Raw genomic sequence first — 15552 nt, 5'->3', positions numbered from 1 at the left:
GCTTGTGATGAAGCTTTGAAATTCGTAGTAATCACGTGATCAGAGAGGGAGAGCACGTTGTGGAAGAAAATGTCGTACGAGAACGAGTATGCGCATCGCGAGCAAGGGAGATGGGGTGGACCATTTGAAAGAAGAGCATTCCCACCAGATGTGCCAATAGAAAGGCGATTAGGTTATGAGCGCTTTTCGCCGCCACCACCAGGACCGCCAAGAGGAAGATTCTCACCACCACCACCTCCGGGAGGTCTTAGGCGATATTCGCCTCCAAGACGCTCAAGATTTTCTCCCCCGCCACCCAGAAGAGACGATTTCTATCCGCCTCCGCGCAGAGTACAAGAAGAGTATCCTCCTCAGGAACGTTTCCGAGAACAAGACAGATATCCGCCTCCTAAAAAGCAAAAAACCTTTCACCCCCCGAAGGAGCAAGTAAAGGACTTTAGACAGCAACAGGGGCCAAAAGAATCTCCCAAGTATCAAAAGAAATTTGACCAAGACTCGGATTCACAGAAGAATGAACAAGTAAAGGAAAGTCCCAAGCAACCGCAACCTGCTAGTAAATTTCAGCAAAGTCCGAAGCAGGCTGCACCTCAACAGCCAAAGCCACCAGAGCAGAGTCCAAAGCAGCCAGCAACTCCACAAAACAAACCACCACTACCTAAGGAAAGTCCCAAGCCACCACTTCCACAACAAAGCCCAAAGCCTCCAACTCCTGCGCAAACTCAGAAGCCGCCGCTTCCTCAACAAAGCCCCAAACCAACTATTTCACAGCAAAGTCCGAAGGCTCCACTGCAGCAGAAAACAGCACCCACGCCAGCAGCTTCTAAGCCAACTCCTTCCCCCCAGAATAAACCGCAGCAGCAACAACAGCGAGTGGCTAATTCCCCCAGATTCCAACAGAATGCCAAGCAACAGCACATCTCCAAGTTCCAGCAAGATCCAAAGTTTCAACAGGATCAGCAGTTTCAAGAAGATACGTTGCCAATAGGAGGAAATAGTGGGGGCCCTGTTGCTCAACAGGTTAGCAACTTCGGTGCCCCACAAGAAGCGATGGACACAACACCTACACAACAGACCCCTCAACCCCTGATGTCCATTTCTTCACAGAATGAACCAGTGCAACAAGAACAGCAGCAGCAACAACAAGGCAGTGATGCTGATACTCCAACTCAATCTCGCTGGGGACAAAAGAAGGCCAAACAGAAGCAAAACAAGAAGGCAAGGCAACAACAACAGCAGCAACAAGGTTGGTCTCCAAAGCAACAGCAGCAGCAATACCATCAACAGCACCAGCAAGGATGGCAGCAGGAGCGGGACTCTTATCGTGAACCAGCATACAATGACCATCACCAATCTGGATCTCAACAGCAGTATAATGAAGAAGATGAGCCAGTCCGAGATGAGACCCCGAAGCCAAGAAGCCTAGTCCAACCTGGCCCGGTTGAGCCTCATTCAAGGAGGGTAAAGAAGTTTTCATCAAGGTCACGTCTCTTCATTGGCAATATACAAGGAATGGAGGACCATGAGTTTTCAGATATGTTTTCCCAGTTTGGAGAAATACAAGAACCCTATGTCCATAAAGAAAAGGGATTTGGCTTTGTTAGAATGGTAAGTGTTGTGTATTACTGTCACTTTTGTAGGGTTAAAGCCAAGTGTCTCTGGTCCCTTTAAGTACCCAAAGTGAAAGTAATGAACGCCTAGGTGGTGTGTATATAAGGGTTAATATGTGGTACCACATCAGACTCTCTTTACAATATATCTTATGAACACATTGAGTTTTATTCTTGTTGTCTCAAATTACTAAATGTTTTGTTGTGTAGGCATTCAAGGCTCATGCTGAAGCAGCCATTGATGCATTGGATGGAACTGTACGTAATGGTAGACAGCTACATGTTCGGTTTGCTTGCAGTACAAGCTCTGTGAAGGTGTCCAATCTCAGTCCCTATGTTAGCAATGAGCTACTTGAAGAGTCATTCAGCTTGTTTGGACCAGTTGAGAGGGCAGTTGTTTGTACAGATGAGCGTGGTCGCTCACTCGGTTATGGTGTGGTGGATTTCTTCCGCAAGTCACATGCACAGCAAGCTATCAGTAGGTGCCGAGAGGAATTCTTTGTGCTCACTAGGTAAGTTTTTTTGTGATAATAGCATGCAGTACAAAATATGTGTAAATGAGGATACCTGTATAAAAGATCTCCAGTAGTACAAGAACACCTTTATGTTTGCATGGTTGCCCTTTTGTTCCAGTTACAATAGTCATGTTTTTGTGGTTAGCAGTCTGACAGAGTTCATAATATGGGAGATGATCTGGTGACAAGAGAATTGTTGATAAGTTTTTATTCTAAGTACAGTGTTTTAATTCTGTAAGAGAGGAGCCCCCTTTGTGTGCGTTTCAGTTGTTGATGTAGTGTGTTTCTGAGTTTGATGTTCCATTCCAGTACACAGGAGATTAAAAGACAAAATTATATTCATGTATTCATGTGGGTGGTAAATATGTCCTAGCCCTGCAGTTAGCATGCACTGTCTATTATGGTGAGGTGTCACTACTCAGAATGTCGGTTGACTATAGTAGCCAGTTCAAAGTTTTGAAAGAGAGATAGGTTGTTTCTCAAGGTCTTTTCTGCATAAATAGTAAGGCCATTTTGACTGAAATGCATATTTCGGGCCAGGGGGGGGAGTCTTCACAGACAGCCGCCAATCCGCAAAAAATGCACCCCTGGGAAAAAATACCACACGGTATATAATAGTTCTGCTCTCAATTGGACCTGCTGGGGAGAGGGAGATTGCATTGTTCTTGTGCTCAAGTAAAAACAATGGTCCCCCTCTTCACTACTATTAGTGGGCTGAAATGTTTATGCATTCAAGAGCAGCCATTATACTACTGTGTGGCCCATGGGATGTGACCAAACATTAGTGGACATGCTTTAGTGCCTTGAGGTGTGAATAGCTATAGAACTTGTATGAATATGATTAGTGGGTTTTTGTTTTTTTGTTCTGTGACTGGATAATAATATAAATTTTAAGATTAATTATGTGGTTGCTGGTAGACAAATATCTCTGAACAAGGTGTAAACAAACAAAAGGCTTTTCTATTAGTTTTAGTATTTGGTGCCTTCAAAACAACATTGTTATTGTGTAATTTTGCAAAAGTCTCAACTGTCCATTGCCTATATTATGCAACGTGCAGATATAGTAGTCCATTCTAGTACTGAGACAGATACTTATGTACTGAGACATGACCCTGTATGTGTTCAGGTATGGTGTTTGTGTCCACGTGACTGGTTTTCACTAGCCAGTCACATATGCTTGTATAGAAAAATCACTAGGGATGCATGCAACCTGTCAGAACCAGTCCTGGTCTAGTTAAAAGGAGTAGTGGTTGGATGAGTGAAAATGTATTAACTGTTATTTGTCATCTGTTACAGGACCCCAATACCAGTGAATGTTACTGATATGATGCAGGTTAATGAAGATGACGGTCTGCCTGAGAAGAACATTATGAAACAGCATCAAGCCCAAATGTGAGTTAAATTGACTGAAATGTGTGTGCGTGTGTGTGTTAAACATATCTTATTTCATATAGGGAGAAATCTGTCATGCCCCGATTTGTAGCTCCTGGGGAGCCGGAGCATGAAGTATGCCTTCACTGGAAGGTGCTGTTTGATTCACAGAAGAAGAAAGAGGATGAACTAAAGCGTGAAATTGATGAAGCCAGAGATGCTATGATGAAAGAAAGTGAAAAGGCCTCCAAGGAGCAGGAGTCCTTCCACATGAGACAAGGTAAAATGGAAAACCCTACTGTGGAATAAATTAAGCTGGTTTCTGGAATGGAATAAATTAAGCTGGTTTCCATAAAAGCTGCAAAGCCTGCTGAGTTGCAAGTGCAAGCCAACGGTTGCAAGCTATAGCAACTAGCCTTCTTAGCCTGTGACAGTCAAAGTCAATGATGTTTTTTTTGTGGATCTTCTTCTGTTGAGTGAACCTTGGAAACGACCTGCCATCAGTGCTAAATGTTTAAGATGTGGTTTGTTATAACATTTTGGTGGCACAACAAGAAGCGTGGCATGCACTTGCTCATTTTTCTGCGTACTGGTCATTTCCAAGATTACATTCTTTCCATTGCAAAATTGTTTCTATGGTGCTGGAAAGTTGTGTTTATATTGTATGTACCCATCAAGATCCCTGTTGTATGTTGCAGGTAATGATGACACAAGCATTGTGGTTATACGGAAACTATGTTTGTAACAGTGAAACTAGCATATTCTGGGTCAAAAATTTGTAATAGATTTTAAATAGTCTTTCAGAGATCAACATACGGCTCTAATGTTACTTGTTTTATTCTATCATTACAGAAATTTTACGCCAACATGAAGAGCACATGAGAATAGCCGAAGACTTGAGGAGACAATTGGACAGCGTTGCTTCATACAGGGAGCCCCCTGACCAGAGGTTTGTGAACAATAACAGTGAAGTGTGAAATATTGAAATAGTGGGTGCAGGGTAAATTGAGTGTACTACCAGTATTATAAATTCCTATGGAAACACTAAAATTATTGCCTAGAATCATTAGCAAGGCTAGGAAATTGGTAGACAAGCTTTTAAAGTCGTAGAACTACTGTAAATCAGGAGAATTTTGCTGTTGGTTGACGAAAATTAGAACATCAGATATTTTTATTACAACAATAATAAAAGCATACTACTACCACAGGAGTATATTATTCAATTGATATTTATATGTATCTAGCCCCCTCCCATGGGGGAATTCAGTTAGGGTACAGTGTTACAGTTAATTCTATTCGAGCTCAATTCCATTACACTTCAGTACAATGAACATCCAATCATGATTAGCTCCGTATTGTCGGGGGCTTGCCACTCCAGGCCAGCCAATCCATCCAGCAGAGTCTGCTAGTAACTACACTGGACACTGATGTGGATGTAGTAGCTATCTTTTTTTTTGAATATACTATTTTCTTTTTACTTCTAGTTATGCTGTGTTTTAGTTTGCCATAATAATTTTTTGTTGCTGCGTAAAACAATGAAAATCTGTTGCATGGTTGACACAAAATTATGTGGTTATCTAGTGTCCATAAGATTGGGTTGTTATCTCTTTGTCGAGCATGTTGCAGTTGTGTTGCACTAGAATCGGTTGCTGTAATTATATTGTTATTGTCGTATTTCAGTTACATGTATTCACTTTACTATTCAGACAATATGGAATGTCTGGTGGCTATGACAACCATTATGGGAGAGGTGGAGAACAATCGGTGTGTTTGTGTGTGTGTGTGTGTGTGTGTGTGTGTGTGTGTGTGTGTGTGTGTGTGTGTGTGTGTGTGTGTGTGTGTGTGTGTGTGTGTGTGTGTGTGTGTTGAGTGTGGTAATTGTGTCAGTGTAAAAATTGTACTTCCTCTACTAGACTTAGCTTTTAGTTCTGATTCTTCTAGGGTGTTTGTTACTGCCTGTTCCATCTTTTGCTGTGAGCATAGATTTATCTGCATGTTCAATGTCAGTGATTTTAATTTTAGCATTTCATTTGTCTTACCATCAAATCAAAATCTCCATGCACCAAATGTACCACTTACCGTATTTCCTCGTATAAAGGGCTGGGTTTGTATTTCCTTCCCAGCATTTTTGACCCAGCCTGTAAACAAATAGGGCCTTTATTTGAGGCTGGGCATTTATTTTGGATTGTTCCGACTAACGCCCAGCGTTTAATCAAGGGTGGTGGTAGAACGGGATTACTGTAATGGTAAGCATAGAAAACAGTGTGTTGTGATAGTAATGATACAGTGTGTTCTGTTGACTATATAAACAAGTGTAAGACAAGGCTTAAAAATAGTTGTATCATACATATCTGCATGCACTCAGACTCGTCAAGGCCACTCACGTATTCAACACAACACACTTGTGTTGAATACGTGAGTAGCCTGGACGAGTCACGGCTTATAATCGAGACCTGTAGTATCTTCAACCCTCAGAAGGCTCTAAACTCAAGTATGAAGAAGCAGCAGCAACAAAGGAAGCAATTAAAGCCATTAACAGTAGACTCGAGTAATTGCCCAGGTCTCTATTTGAGACCAGGAGTTTATTTTCCAAAGGTGCTGGAAGCCCCCCGGCTTATAATCGAGATGGGAGTTTAATTGAATGCGGCTTTTATACGAGGAAATGTGGTATAAATGTATATAGTATGTGTGCATGAGTCTAAGTGCACACGTGATATCCTAGAGCAAAAATTTTTGCTCATGTCTCCCAGCTGTATTGCAACCTGGTTTCGATTATAGAGAAGTAGGACACTCTAAGCCATCTATCACAATATTTGACCTCCCATGAATCATTATATAGCGCTATATAGCCATAATATGTAATATGTCCTCACCTTAGAAAGAACAGCTTTGTGCACAGTGTATACAATACTCAAGTATCACCTTTAACTGGTATTAGCTGAATTGTTTAAAGAGCAGTCACGGTGTTTTGTGTGTGTGTGTGTGTGTGTGTGTGTGTGTGTGTGTGTGTGTACACGCACACTAGGATGTATGGATATTGTGGTGTTTGTGTGGTGTGGTGGCACTAACAATAATATAATCACATATGTATTCCTCCTATTCCTAGCAATGGGTTGATGCCAGGGGAGGTGGTGGTGGTGGTGGTCAGTATGGTGCTCAACAAGGTGGTGGGGGTGGTGGACCACCAGCAGGCCAATACAACTCACCTCAACAAATGGCGGGTGCACCCGGCCAGTATAATGACCAGCAGATCGCCCAGCTAACTGCCGCAGCTCAACAGCTCCAGTACCAGTCACAGCAAGGCATGTATGGTGCTACTAATTCTCCAATGATTAAAGTAGTAAGTTATATCATTAGACTCCTCCATTGATTAATGTTTTCCATTATTGGATATGTCTGTTTTCTTTAGCTCGGTATATTGCTTTTATCAGATTTTTTGGTTGATGCATTTCTGTAGTTTTTCACTTGTGTTGTCTGGATTACTGGCCAATAGTTCTTAATCACTAACTGGTACTATTGTCTAGTTGCAAAGCAAGTTATCTGCTTATTTTGAGTTATTCTATTCAAGAATCTATGTACTAGAATGGGAATGATATGTACAGTAGCATTATTCTGTGGTATTCTTAATTCTGTCACTCTCTGTCAATGCTGGACGTGACTAAAACGTGGAGTGGAATGGAAAATGGACTCGCTAATGGACTAGGAGAAACTTGCCTGAAAACATTTATTTCCTGTAAAAACTGACCGTAACTCGCTTTCATCATTTTTATGTATATGGTTACAGAAAGAATATACTTAAGCCAATATTAAGATACTAAATCCTATGCTTAAACCTAGTCTAGAAAATTAGTTCTTTAAACGTGCATTCTTCGCCTTTTAAGTGTAAACAAGGCAATACGTTGGACAAGACAGTGGAAGACACAAGTTGTTGAAGACAAGCTTGGATGTTGTGTGCATGTCCAAGCTGCTGGTACTTCCTGATGTTGTGTTCAGATTGATTAGTTTGGTGCCTGCTCTTCAGTTTTACAGGTGACCAGTGTGGTGGAACCAAGTTGTATTTAGTCAGACTACTTATTTTTGTTTATTTTAAGCTTGTTTACAGCACATTGCTTACACAGGTACTTGAACTAGTGCTTTATTAAGGACTAGTTTACCCCAGGGCACGCTTTGTAATCTTGTTGAATTTTGAAGTTTGTAATACTACATTATTGTGAAGCCACATTTGGGCTAGTGTATCCCAGTCTGTTTGTGAGTCCGTTTTCCGGTCCATTCTGTTTGTTAGCCACGTCTGTCAATACTAATGGTAGTGTTGCTAACTAATGCTGTCATTGCATATGTTTGCTACTAGAGTGTGCATCTATTAGAATTGTTAAATGAATTAGATACTAATAGTGCTAAATTTCCAATGGTTGGATTTAGCTAAAAACCTTACTTTAGTTGGAAGACTGCATGTTGGATAAGTTTCTTGGCAGTTTTAAGTTTTTGTTAAACTTCCGGTAATTCATACACAGTATATACAGTACAGTATTCTTAGAAATTTCAAATGTAATTTGTATTGTGTATTTCTTACATTCAGCAGGTATCTTCGGAGTAGTAGCAAAATGGTGGGAAGGACAGTTGTCGCTGAATTTCATAACATTAAATTTGCCTAAGATTAATCACTTTGTATTCATTGTAACCGCTATATCCATTGCTATGGTGTACTAGTTGAGTTGATTCATTACTGATCTGTGTAATTGTACTAGCTACAAGGTGTTATAAAATATCGTTACTATATCAATGCTAGTATCTATACTGGTCAGTTTGTGTATGGGACGAGGAAGGATTGGGTGTGCTATATATGTAGTGTCCATATTTCTTAACATGTCATCGTGCTTTTAATACTACTCAGGAAACATGGGAATAGTGTGTGATAAGTGGAGAGTATTACCCTATGTGCTAAGAAGGTTCTTTACCTTTTGCTAGCTGCAGGGCATACGGTGATGATGGTTAAACAACAAATAGCTAAGCTATACCCTAGATGGATCTCTAAGTACTCTGAAATAGAAAATTTCTACAGAACTTGAATATTATACATGCAGCTAAGTACTGTCTTCAAATTGTCATGTGATTTGTTTCCAGAACTCATCCCCAGTCTGTTCACTGAAGAATCAGGACTCAACTGTTTTAAGAGAAATATCTGCATGCTTTGGTCAGTTTTGTGGCTCCGTATTGCGTGAGTGGAGAGGAATGGTGTCGCATTTCCTTCACAATCACTTGGCAGTATACATAGTTAGCGTTCAGAGTAATCTGAAATGCTTTTTGTAAGTTTCTACTATATTAGTATATGTCACTATGTAACTAACAGCTAAACTTAGCTCATCTATGATCAACGCTACAGGCTTGAGTTCTTCACTGTGTGATGCCACTTAGCACCTAGACGTGCCTTTTGCCTACCACAGTAGCGACATTGGATGCATCATGAATTTAACTCCTTGTGTCCCTTGTCTTTCTCCATCAACATGTGTGATGAATTGTGGGTAGCTCATAAATGGCTTCTTGTGCTGACTTACTATCACTTGTTCAGAGAAATTGTTTCCATGGTGACTGGATTGACTGAAGCACTTTTCATGCTGTTTTTTGTAATGTTGTGCATAGCTGAAGCTGAAAATGAAGCGAGATAGCCACTTAGTGTAGCTAGTATAGGCTTTTATTTGATATACTTTGATCCAGTGGATCCTACTACACCATGATACTCTAATAGAACAGCCACTTCAGGTTAGGTAATCAAATATTTACTATAGTATTTTTGTGCTGCAGTGGAAATGTGTAATGTTCATACATCAGCTCTTGCTGTAGCAATACCATGTCCTTCCTTGTCCTGTAACTTGACCAGCTGGTAAGCAACATGGATGATTCCAAAACGCATTGTTGATTGAACTATGCCCCAATATTTTCTTGTTATGTTTACTTGGTAGTTGCCAATTTTCCTGGTACCTATGAAATGTATTGTGAATTCAGGTGTACATTTTGTTCATGTGTGTATCATTTCTGGTTTGAAGCACTGCGTAGTCAAATGAAATTGCTTTTTTGCTTTAAATGAGTGCGCATGATAAGAACAGGAGTCATACCACTGGAAGCATGTTGTGTCCTAGTAGTAAAATGCTGTACAGTGGTCACTGGCTCTGTTGATGACTTGCACTCTATAAGCCAGAGAAATATCATGTAAAGTTTCAGCATCTATTTACACTTATGACATACTATATTTTGTTTGTTGACAACTCATGTAAGTTTTGTACTGTAATAACGTCATGTGTCAATTGTGGTAAAGATCAGTAATGAAGCGGTACTCATTTTTTTGGCTGGTAACTGTCCACACGCAAGTGATAACAAGTTTGATTTGTTTTATTATGTACACAAGTACTTGCTGCAGTTATATTACTATTTTCCATTGTCCTGGCGAAGAGTTTGTGACAATTTAGATAAGTGACGTTCTGACTTGCAGTGAGCACGCTACAGTAGTCCATATCTCAACTCTAGTTGAAGCAAAGATCTTGACTATTTGAAACAATGATCTTGATTCGTATGTGTTGAAAACTGGAAGAGATTTTTCTTGAGTATTACAACTAGACCGATTGGTCATATGGTAGATTGATGAGCTGTGACTTCCTGGCCCAGTTTGAAGGAAAGTAGTGTGCATGAATTGTATTGTGTGTATTCTGGGGCAGGAGGTTAAATCAATAGTTTAACATTCTGTAGAGGAAGTTTTTGTGACATTTTTATTTGCACAAATTTATTAAAGCTTAACAGCACAAGTGCTTTACTGATGGAAGAATTTCTGAAAGAGAAGTGTCTGCATCTACATGCACAACTTTTACCTTGAGTGAATATATGACTTTGTATGACATGAGGCGTGACAGAGCTGTGATTGTAACAGTGATATTCACAGAACTTGATCAGCTTGTCTTGACCAAGAAACCTGCAGGACTATTCCTCTAGACTATGACAATGGTATGATTTAAGCACGATTTGGACATTATTCTCAGTGAAACGTTTATCTGTAGAAGACTCACTACTGCATAATATAACTACCAGTCCTCCTCCATATTCAGCATTAAATGACATGATAACATTTGCGGCTTAACTATCACCTGCATGTGTCACAGATACCAGTCCAGTCTCATCCTCAGTAACGTAGCAATGGATTATACAATGAATAACAAGTGATTGCTGTTTTCAATAGAATGCACATAAGGTTAAAAGTTACTTGGGTTAAAGAAAGCTATATAATTCACACGGAAAGAAGTATATCAACAGCTGTTTAGTCATTTAACAGTCTAGCCAGGTGGCTAGCTGTTTGGCTAGCTGTTTGGCTAGCTGCTTAATGTATTAGAATTTCTACTAACTACTACTATATATGGTCATTGCAAACTTCAAGTTCTAATATACTTTATTTACTTCTAAAAAGACAAAAAGTTGGCAGGCTTATCATGTTACTGGTTGCTTTTTTTTCTTTCTGTCTGGTTTAGTAATTGCCTGTTTGGGTTGCAAAGTCAAGGCATAGATATTAATCTGGTACTGTGCTTTAAATAGCTGTAATTTAGAACCTTGTTGTCATGGTAATGAAATTTGTTAGGTACACATGGCTTGTGTTTTAATTTTTCCAGTTTGTGAACATAAGGTTTCTGTTTTGAAGTTACTCACTTGGCTTCTTGTGTTCTTGCTTTTGTGGCTTGTTCATAGGAAAGAATGCAAGTAATATATCAGCACACATTTACCAGTGCATCTATCAATGTACTGTGCCCGACTTTGGCTTTGTCTTCACAAGACTTACCACAATGCTTCTGAACACATCTATTCACATGCACGCACATTCTGCCTTAATGCTGCACACACTAGAGCACTGCACTATACAGGCGGTGGAAGGGAGGAGGCTGAGGGTGCAGATAAGATTGAGATACTCTAATAGAGCAGTCACACTTAGGCAATAGTCAAGCATGTATTAAAATAGCGTTTAATTGGCTGCTAAAACCACTAAAATTCAATCTCCCGACACATAAATTTCAAAATTTTCCTGTCCATAGCCCCTAGCATGCTGGGTGTGCTTACACACAAATACTACCTGTATGAATAGTGGGTACTCCCAACTCTTAACATCCTTCCTCCGCCTATACACTAGCACTACTACTAATATAGGTTATTGAAGAAGTTAACAGTATACTAATCTCTGATCTCCTCCCCTTACCAGCTGGATTATGATCATACTGGCATTGCCCGGCCTCTAATGGATTCAGGCCAACAATAAGTGAAGACTTTATAACTGTGAAACTATTTAGTAGTATCTGGTAGAAACGCTGCAGCTGACATTTCTGTGATTATTTAGAGCTAGTAACTTTTTAAAGATTTGTTATGCCGTAGTTATAGTATTTGTTTTACAAGTTTTTGTGTATTGATATATGTGATTCCTTTATCCTTTTTTTTCTGTTTACGTGTAAGGTAGACATTTGATTTTAATTGTGTTATAAAATCATAAGGAGGAGCAAGTGTTAAGTTAGCATGTTGCATGTTATTGTGGAGGAGTCTAGAGTGATATGATATATCAGTGTGATCATCTATGGCTTTTACCTCTAATAGCTTTATTTTCTGCAATAATAAAACAGGCTAGATCTTAAATCCGTGCTATCATGTAACAGAATAATTGGGGCTATAAGTTAGGGTTGGAACGAAGGTCAAATTTTACCCTGTAAAACTTCTTCCAAGACGGCCACTGAAGCTTTTTTGATTATGTCAGATTAGTAATTTATAATGGATAAGTAATTTATAATTGTGGTACGCTCATACTGTCTTATAACTTTGTTACAGGCTTATAGTACTTCCGAACCTTTTGTTCCAGCCCTATTCCAGAAGCACAGAATTATTTGTAGTACTTTATTTGCTTGTGTTCTGTATTAGTGCATGAATTTCCAGTGCAGTTTTGAGTTCCTTTCATTTCTCACTTGATGATCAATGGTGCTTTCTGTTTTATCCGCATTTAAATTGTACTGTTGTCATGGCATGTGTAACAGTAATACAATAAGCAAGGCGTAGTTTTGATGGTATGCAACAATAGTAGTTGTTCATACTGCAGGTGCACAAGATCATAGTGCCAGTATACATGCACACCCATCTTTGACATGTTACCACCTTATCGTGTGTGGTACTTAGTGACCACTGCACACATACATAACAACATATCTACTAATATTACACACCCATCTTGACATGTTACCACCTTATCGTGTGTGGTACTTAGTGACCACTGCACACATACATAACAACATATCTACTAATATTACTGCTAAGAGGGAAACTTTGGCGAAAAGCATTTTATCTCAATTTTTAGCTAGAGAAATGCTGACATCAGGAGCTATGATATTTGCAAATTTGTAGAAGTTTGTAAAAGTTTCTCTCTATATGACATGTCACTTGGTTAGCCATATCATGTTTTAGCGATTTATATGACCTGCTATATATGCAAAATCCTAATTAGTTTACATTTTTCACAGCCTTTTTGTTGTCTAGAGGAAAAAAACAAGCGGGTTTTTAAAAAGTTTCAACTTGTCTGTGAAATGTTATAGTGATGGAGAACAGGAACAGCAGAACAGTTGATTTGTACATCGACTGTGTAGAGTTATACCAGAGATTTGTTGATACATGCACCCGAGAGGTGAGGGCAGTCATGGTACCACTTGCGACATTTGGACATGCTTACCTAATAGGTGGCAGAACTAACAAGAGCTGGATGACACGCACTGCATAGACATCCAAACAACTGTTTAATGATCCTTAAGCATTAATTCTGCTGTTGTGGTCCATTTTCAACTACATTCATTGTAACACTTTGAAATTATCCCACAATGTAAGGCTTTATGTTGCTCAGTATCACGACTTGGTGCTACTCAATCTTTAAACTGGCTGGGCATTGAAGTCATGAGCAAGCCACCTTCCCAGTATGTCAATTATACCCAAGCGTACAGCAGCTTATTTAATTGAGTGTATGTCATGAATGCAACGTTGGGACTTGTCTCATTGCATGCACCACAAACTGGCAAATACATTCGAGACATCTCAACAAAAACCCGCCTTGTTTGCACAACATCTGAATTTATTTTCGGTATTAAAATCTGCTGTGTCCAGGAATGGATAGTTTCAGCCTATTATGGTGAGTAGGTTTGGAATTATAGTAGAAAGAGCAAGGAAATTGATTTGTACAGTGACTATACTGAAAATTAACTACAGGTGCTTACACTTGCATTAGTCTATAATGTTTGGACTTGGCTTCTTAAAATGTTCACCATGGATTAGCAAAAATCAACCAAGGTATAGTTTTAGCCATGTAGTCACTTGCTCATGTGGGTGTGAAGATGGTTTAGTTGAAGAAATGACATGATCTTGCGGCATCATAAACAAATGCACGTGACCTACATACTGTTGAGGATACAATTTTCGAGCTTTTTATGAACAGGCAAATAAGGTGGTGTATTTGATTTTGAGTTTTCCTTCTGTGAGTAATGGCCCGATTAAAACTTGCATATATTTTTTGTAGCATGTATAATTTTACATTTGTTTTTCTCAAAACACATGTTTGTGTGCAGGTTTTTGCTGAAACTAGGGGTGTGCAGTATCTGGATTTTGATGATATCGATCAATTATCAGTAAATTATCGCGATATCGATTTAATGAATTAAATTGCATATGTGGCCGATATATATACACATGCTTTAAATACAATAGATTCACTAAAACCCTTATATGGCACTACCAACAAGCCTAAGAACTGGTAAATAAGCTTTTAAAATGGCTAAATTACATGGAACTGACCTTCATTTCTAGCGCAATTGTATAATCACAGACCCAAATGCTATAACTTTACCAAACATTTCTCTATATATCGATTAAATATCGGAATCAGAAGTTGCAATATCAAATTCGATGCAATAACAATATCAAAAAATTATCATGATATTGATAATTTTTCAATATATTGCACACCTCTAGCTGAAGCAGTCGCATATAATTTTTCCATACATCCATTCATAGTTATAAGAAAGCTATTTACCCTTAGAAAAACAGCGATGATAAAATTACACTTTACTGCAGTATAAACAAATACATGTAACTAGTATGTCCTAATTGGTACAACAATAGTGTTACTCTCAATGAACAAACTAGTATATTACTGCTATTCAAATTGTTTCAATTTAAACCTTATTTCACTTTACTGAAGCAACATAATTTTATTTCTGTAGCATACATTTTATTACTCAATTTCATTTCACACAAGCAGAATTATACAAGTAAGGTTTTCACTTAGCAGGTTACTGCATTAGAGCGAAAGTTATTTCATAGAGAAAAGATCTCTTCAACAATACAATACTACAGTAATACTAATAATGGATGTGGCACAATTCAGGTAAATATGGTGGCTGCTACACAGAGTGGTATATCTAGACTTTCCCTATTGGTAGGGCACTGTATATGCTGCTGAAGCAGGGGCATGACCCCCAGAAATTTTTTTGAATTTCAACAAGCTGCAATATAGCATCTGAGGCAAAAACATGCTTTTAGATTTTCATGAAGTAGTTTATTTATATAATTTAACCTGTTCAGATTGTACAGTAGCACTAGAACAACATTAGAACAAGACTACACTAGCTACACTTATAGCTACATGATGAAACACTACAAATCTTACAAGACTCTGTAGATATGATGATTATAAACTATTAAACTACAAGAACACTAGGAAGACACGTCCTTATCAATATCACCAACAACAGGTGATTAAATCACATGTTCAGTTGATGTGCATTAATTAGAATTGTAATTATTGGTTTTATGACAGCTCAATACTAATAGTATAGAATTAAGGTTCACTTGTTGGGTAATGCAATGACCATGAAAAGTTGGTGAATGTTGGAATAAAATGTTAACTAATAGTGACAAAGTGCAAAGCATTAAGATGAGACCCATTGTCGTGTGGTTGAAAATGTTCCTATATGTAAATGTGTGTATAATAGACTTCTGCAATTTGTTACATA

At 38.7% G+C, this 15552-nt stretch overlaps 1 protein-coding gene across 1 annotated transcript in view; it reads left to right on the top strand.

The window, feature by feature from the left end:
- Positions 1 to 12011, top strand: part of LOC136259229 (uncharacterized) — a 29746-nt gene extending 17735 nt beyond the window's left edge. The window contains exons 21-28 of the mRNA XM_066052716.1: positions 40 to 1605; positions 1818 to 2119; positions 3419 to 3514; positions 3577 to 3773; positions 4346 to 4442; positions 5200 to 5257; positions 6600 to 6833; positions 11721 to 12011. Coding sequence (XP_065908788.1) covers positions 40 to 1605; positions 1818 to 2119; positions 3419 to 3514; positions 3577 to 3773; positions 4346 to 4442; positions 5200 to 5257; positions 6600 to 6833; positions 11721 to 11777 — 2607 coding nt within the window. The 3' untranslated portion in view covers positions 11778 to 12011. The remainder of the gene's footprint in view (positions 1 to 39; positions 1606 to 1817; positions 2120 to 3418; positions 3515 to 3576; positions 3774 to 4345; positions 4443 to 5199; positions 5258 to 6599; positions 6834 to 11720) is intronic.
- Positions 12012 to 15552: the final 3541 nt, after the last annotated feature.

Source organism: Dysidea avara, chromosome 6 (assembly GCF_963678975.1).
Source record: "Dysidea avara chromosome 6, odDysAvar1.4, whole genome shotgun sequence".
Classification (NCBI taxonomy): domain Eukaryota; kingdom Metazoa; phylum Porifera; class Demospongiae; order Dictyoceratida; family Dysideidae; genus Dysidea; species Dysidea avara.
This window is presented reverse-complemented; position numbering and strand designations above follow the sequence as displayed.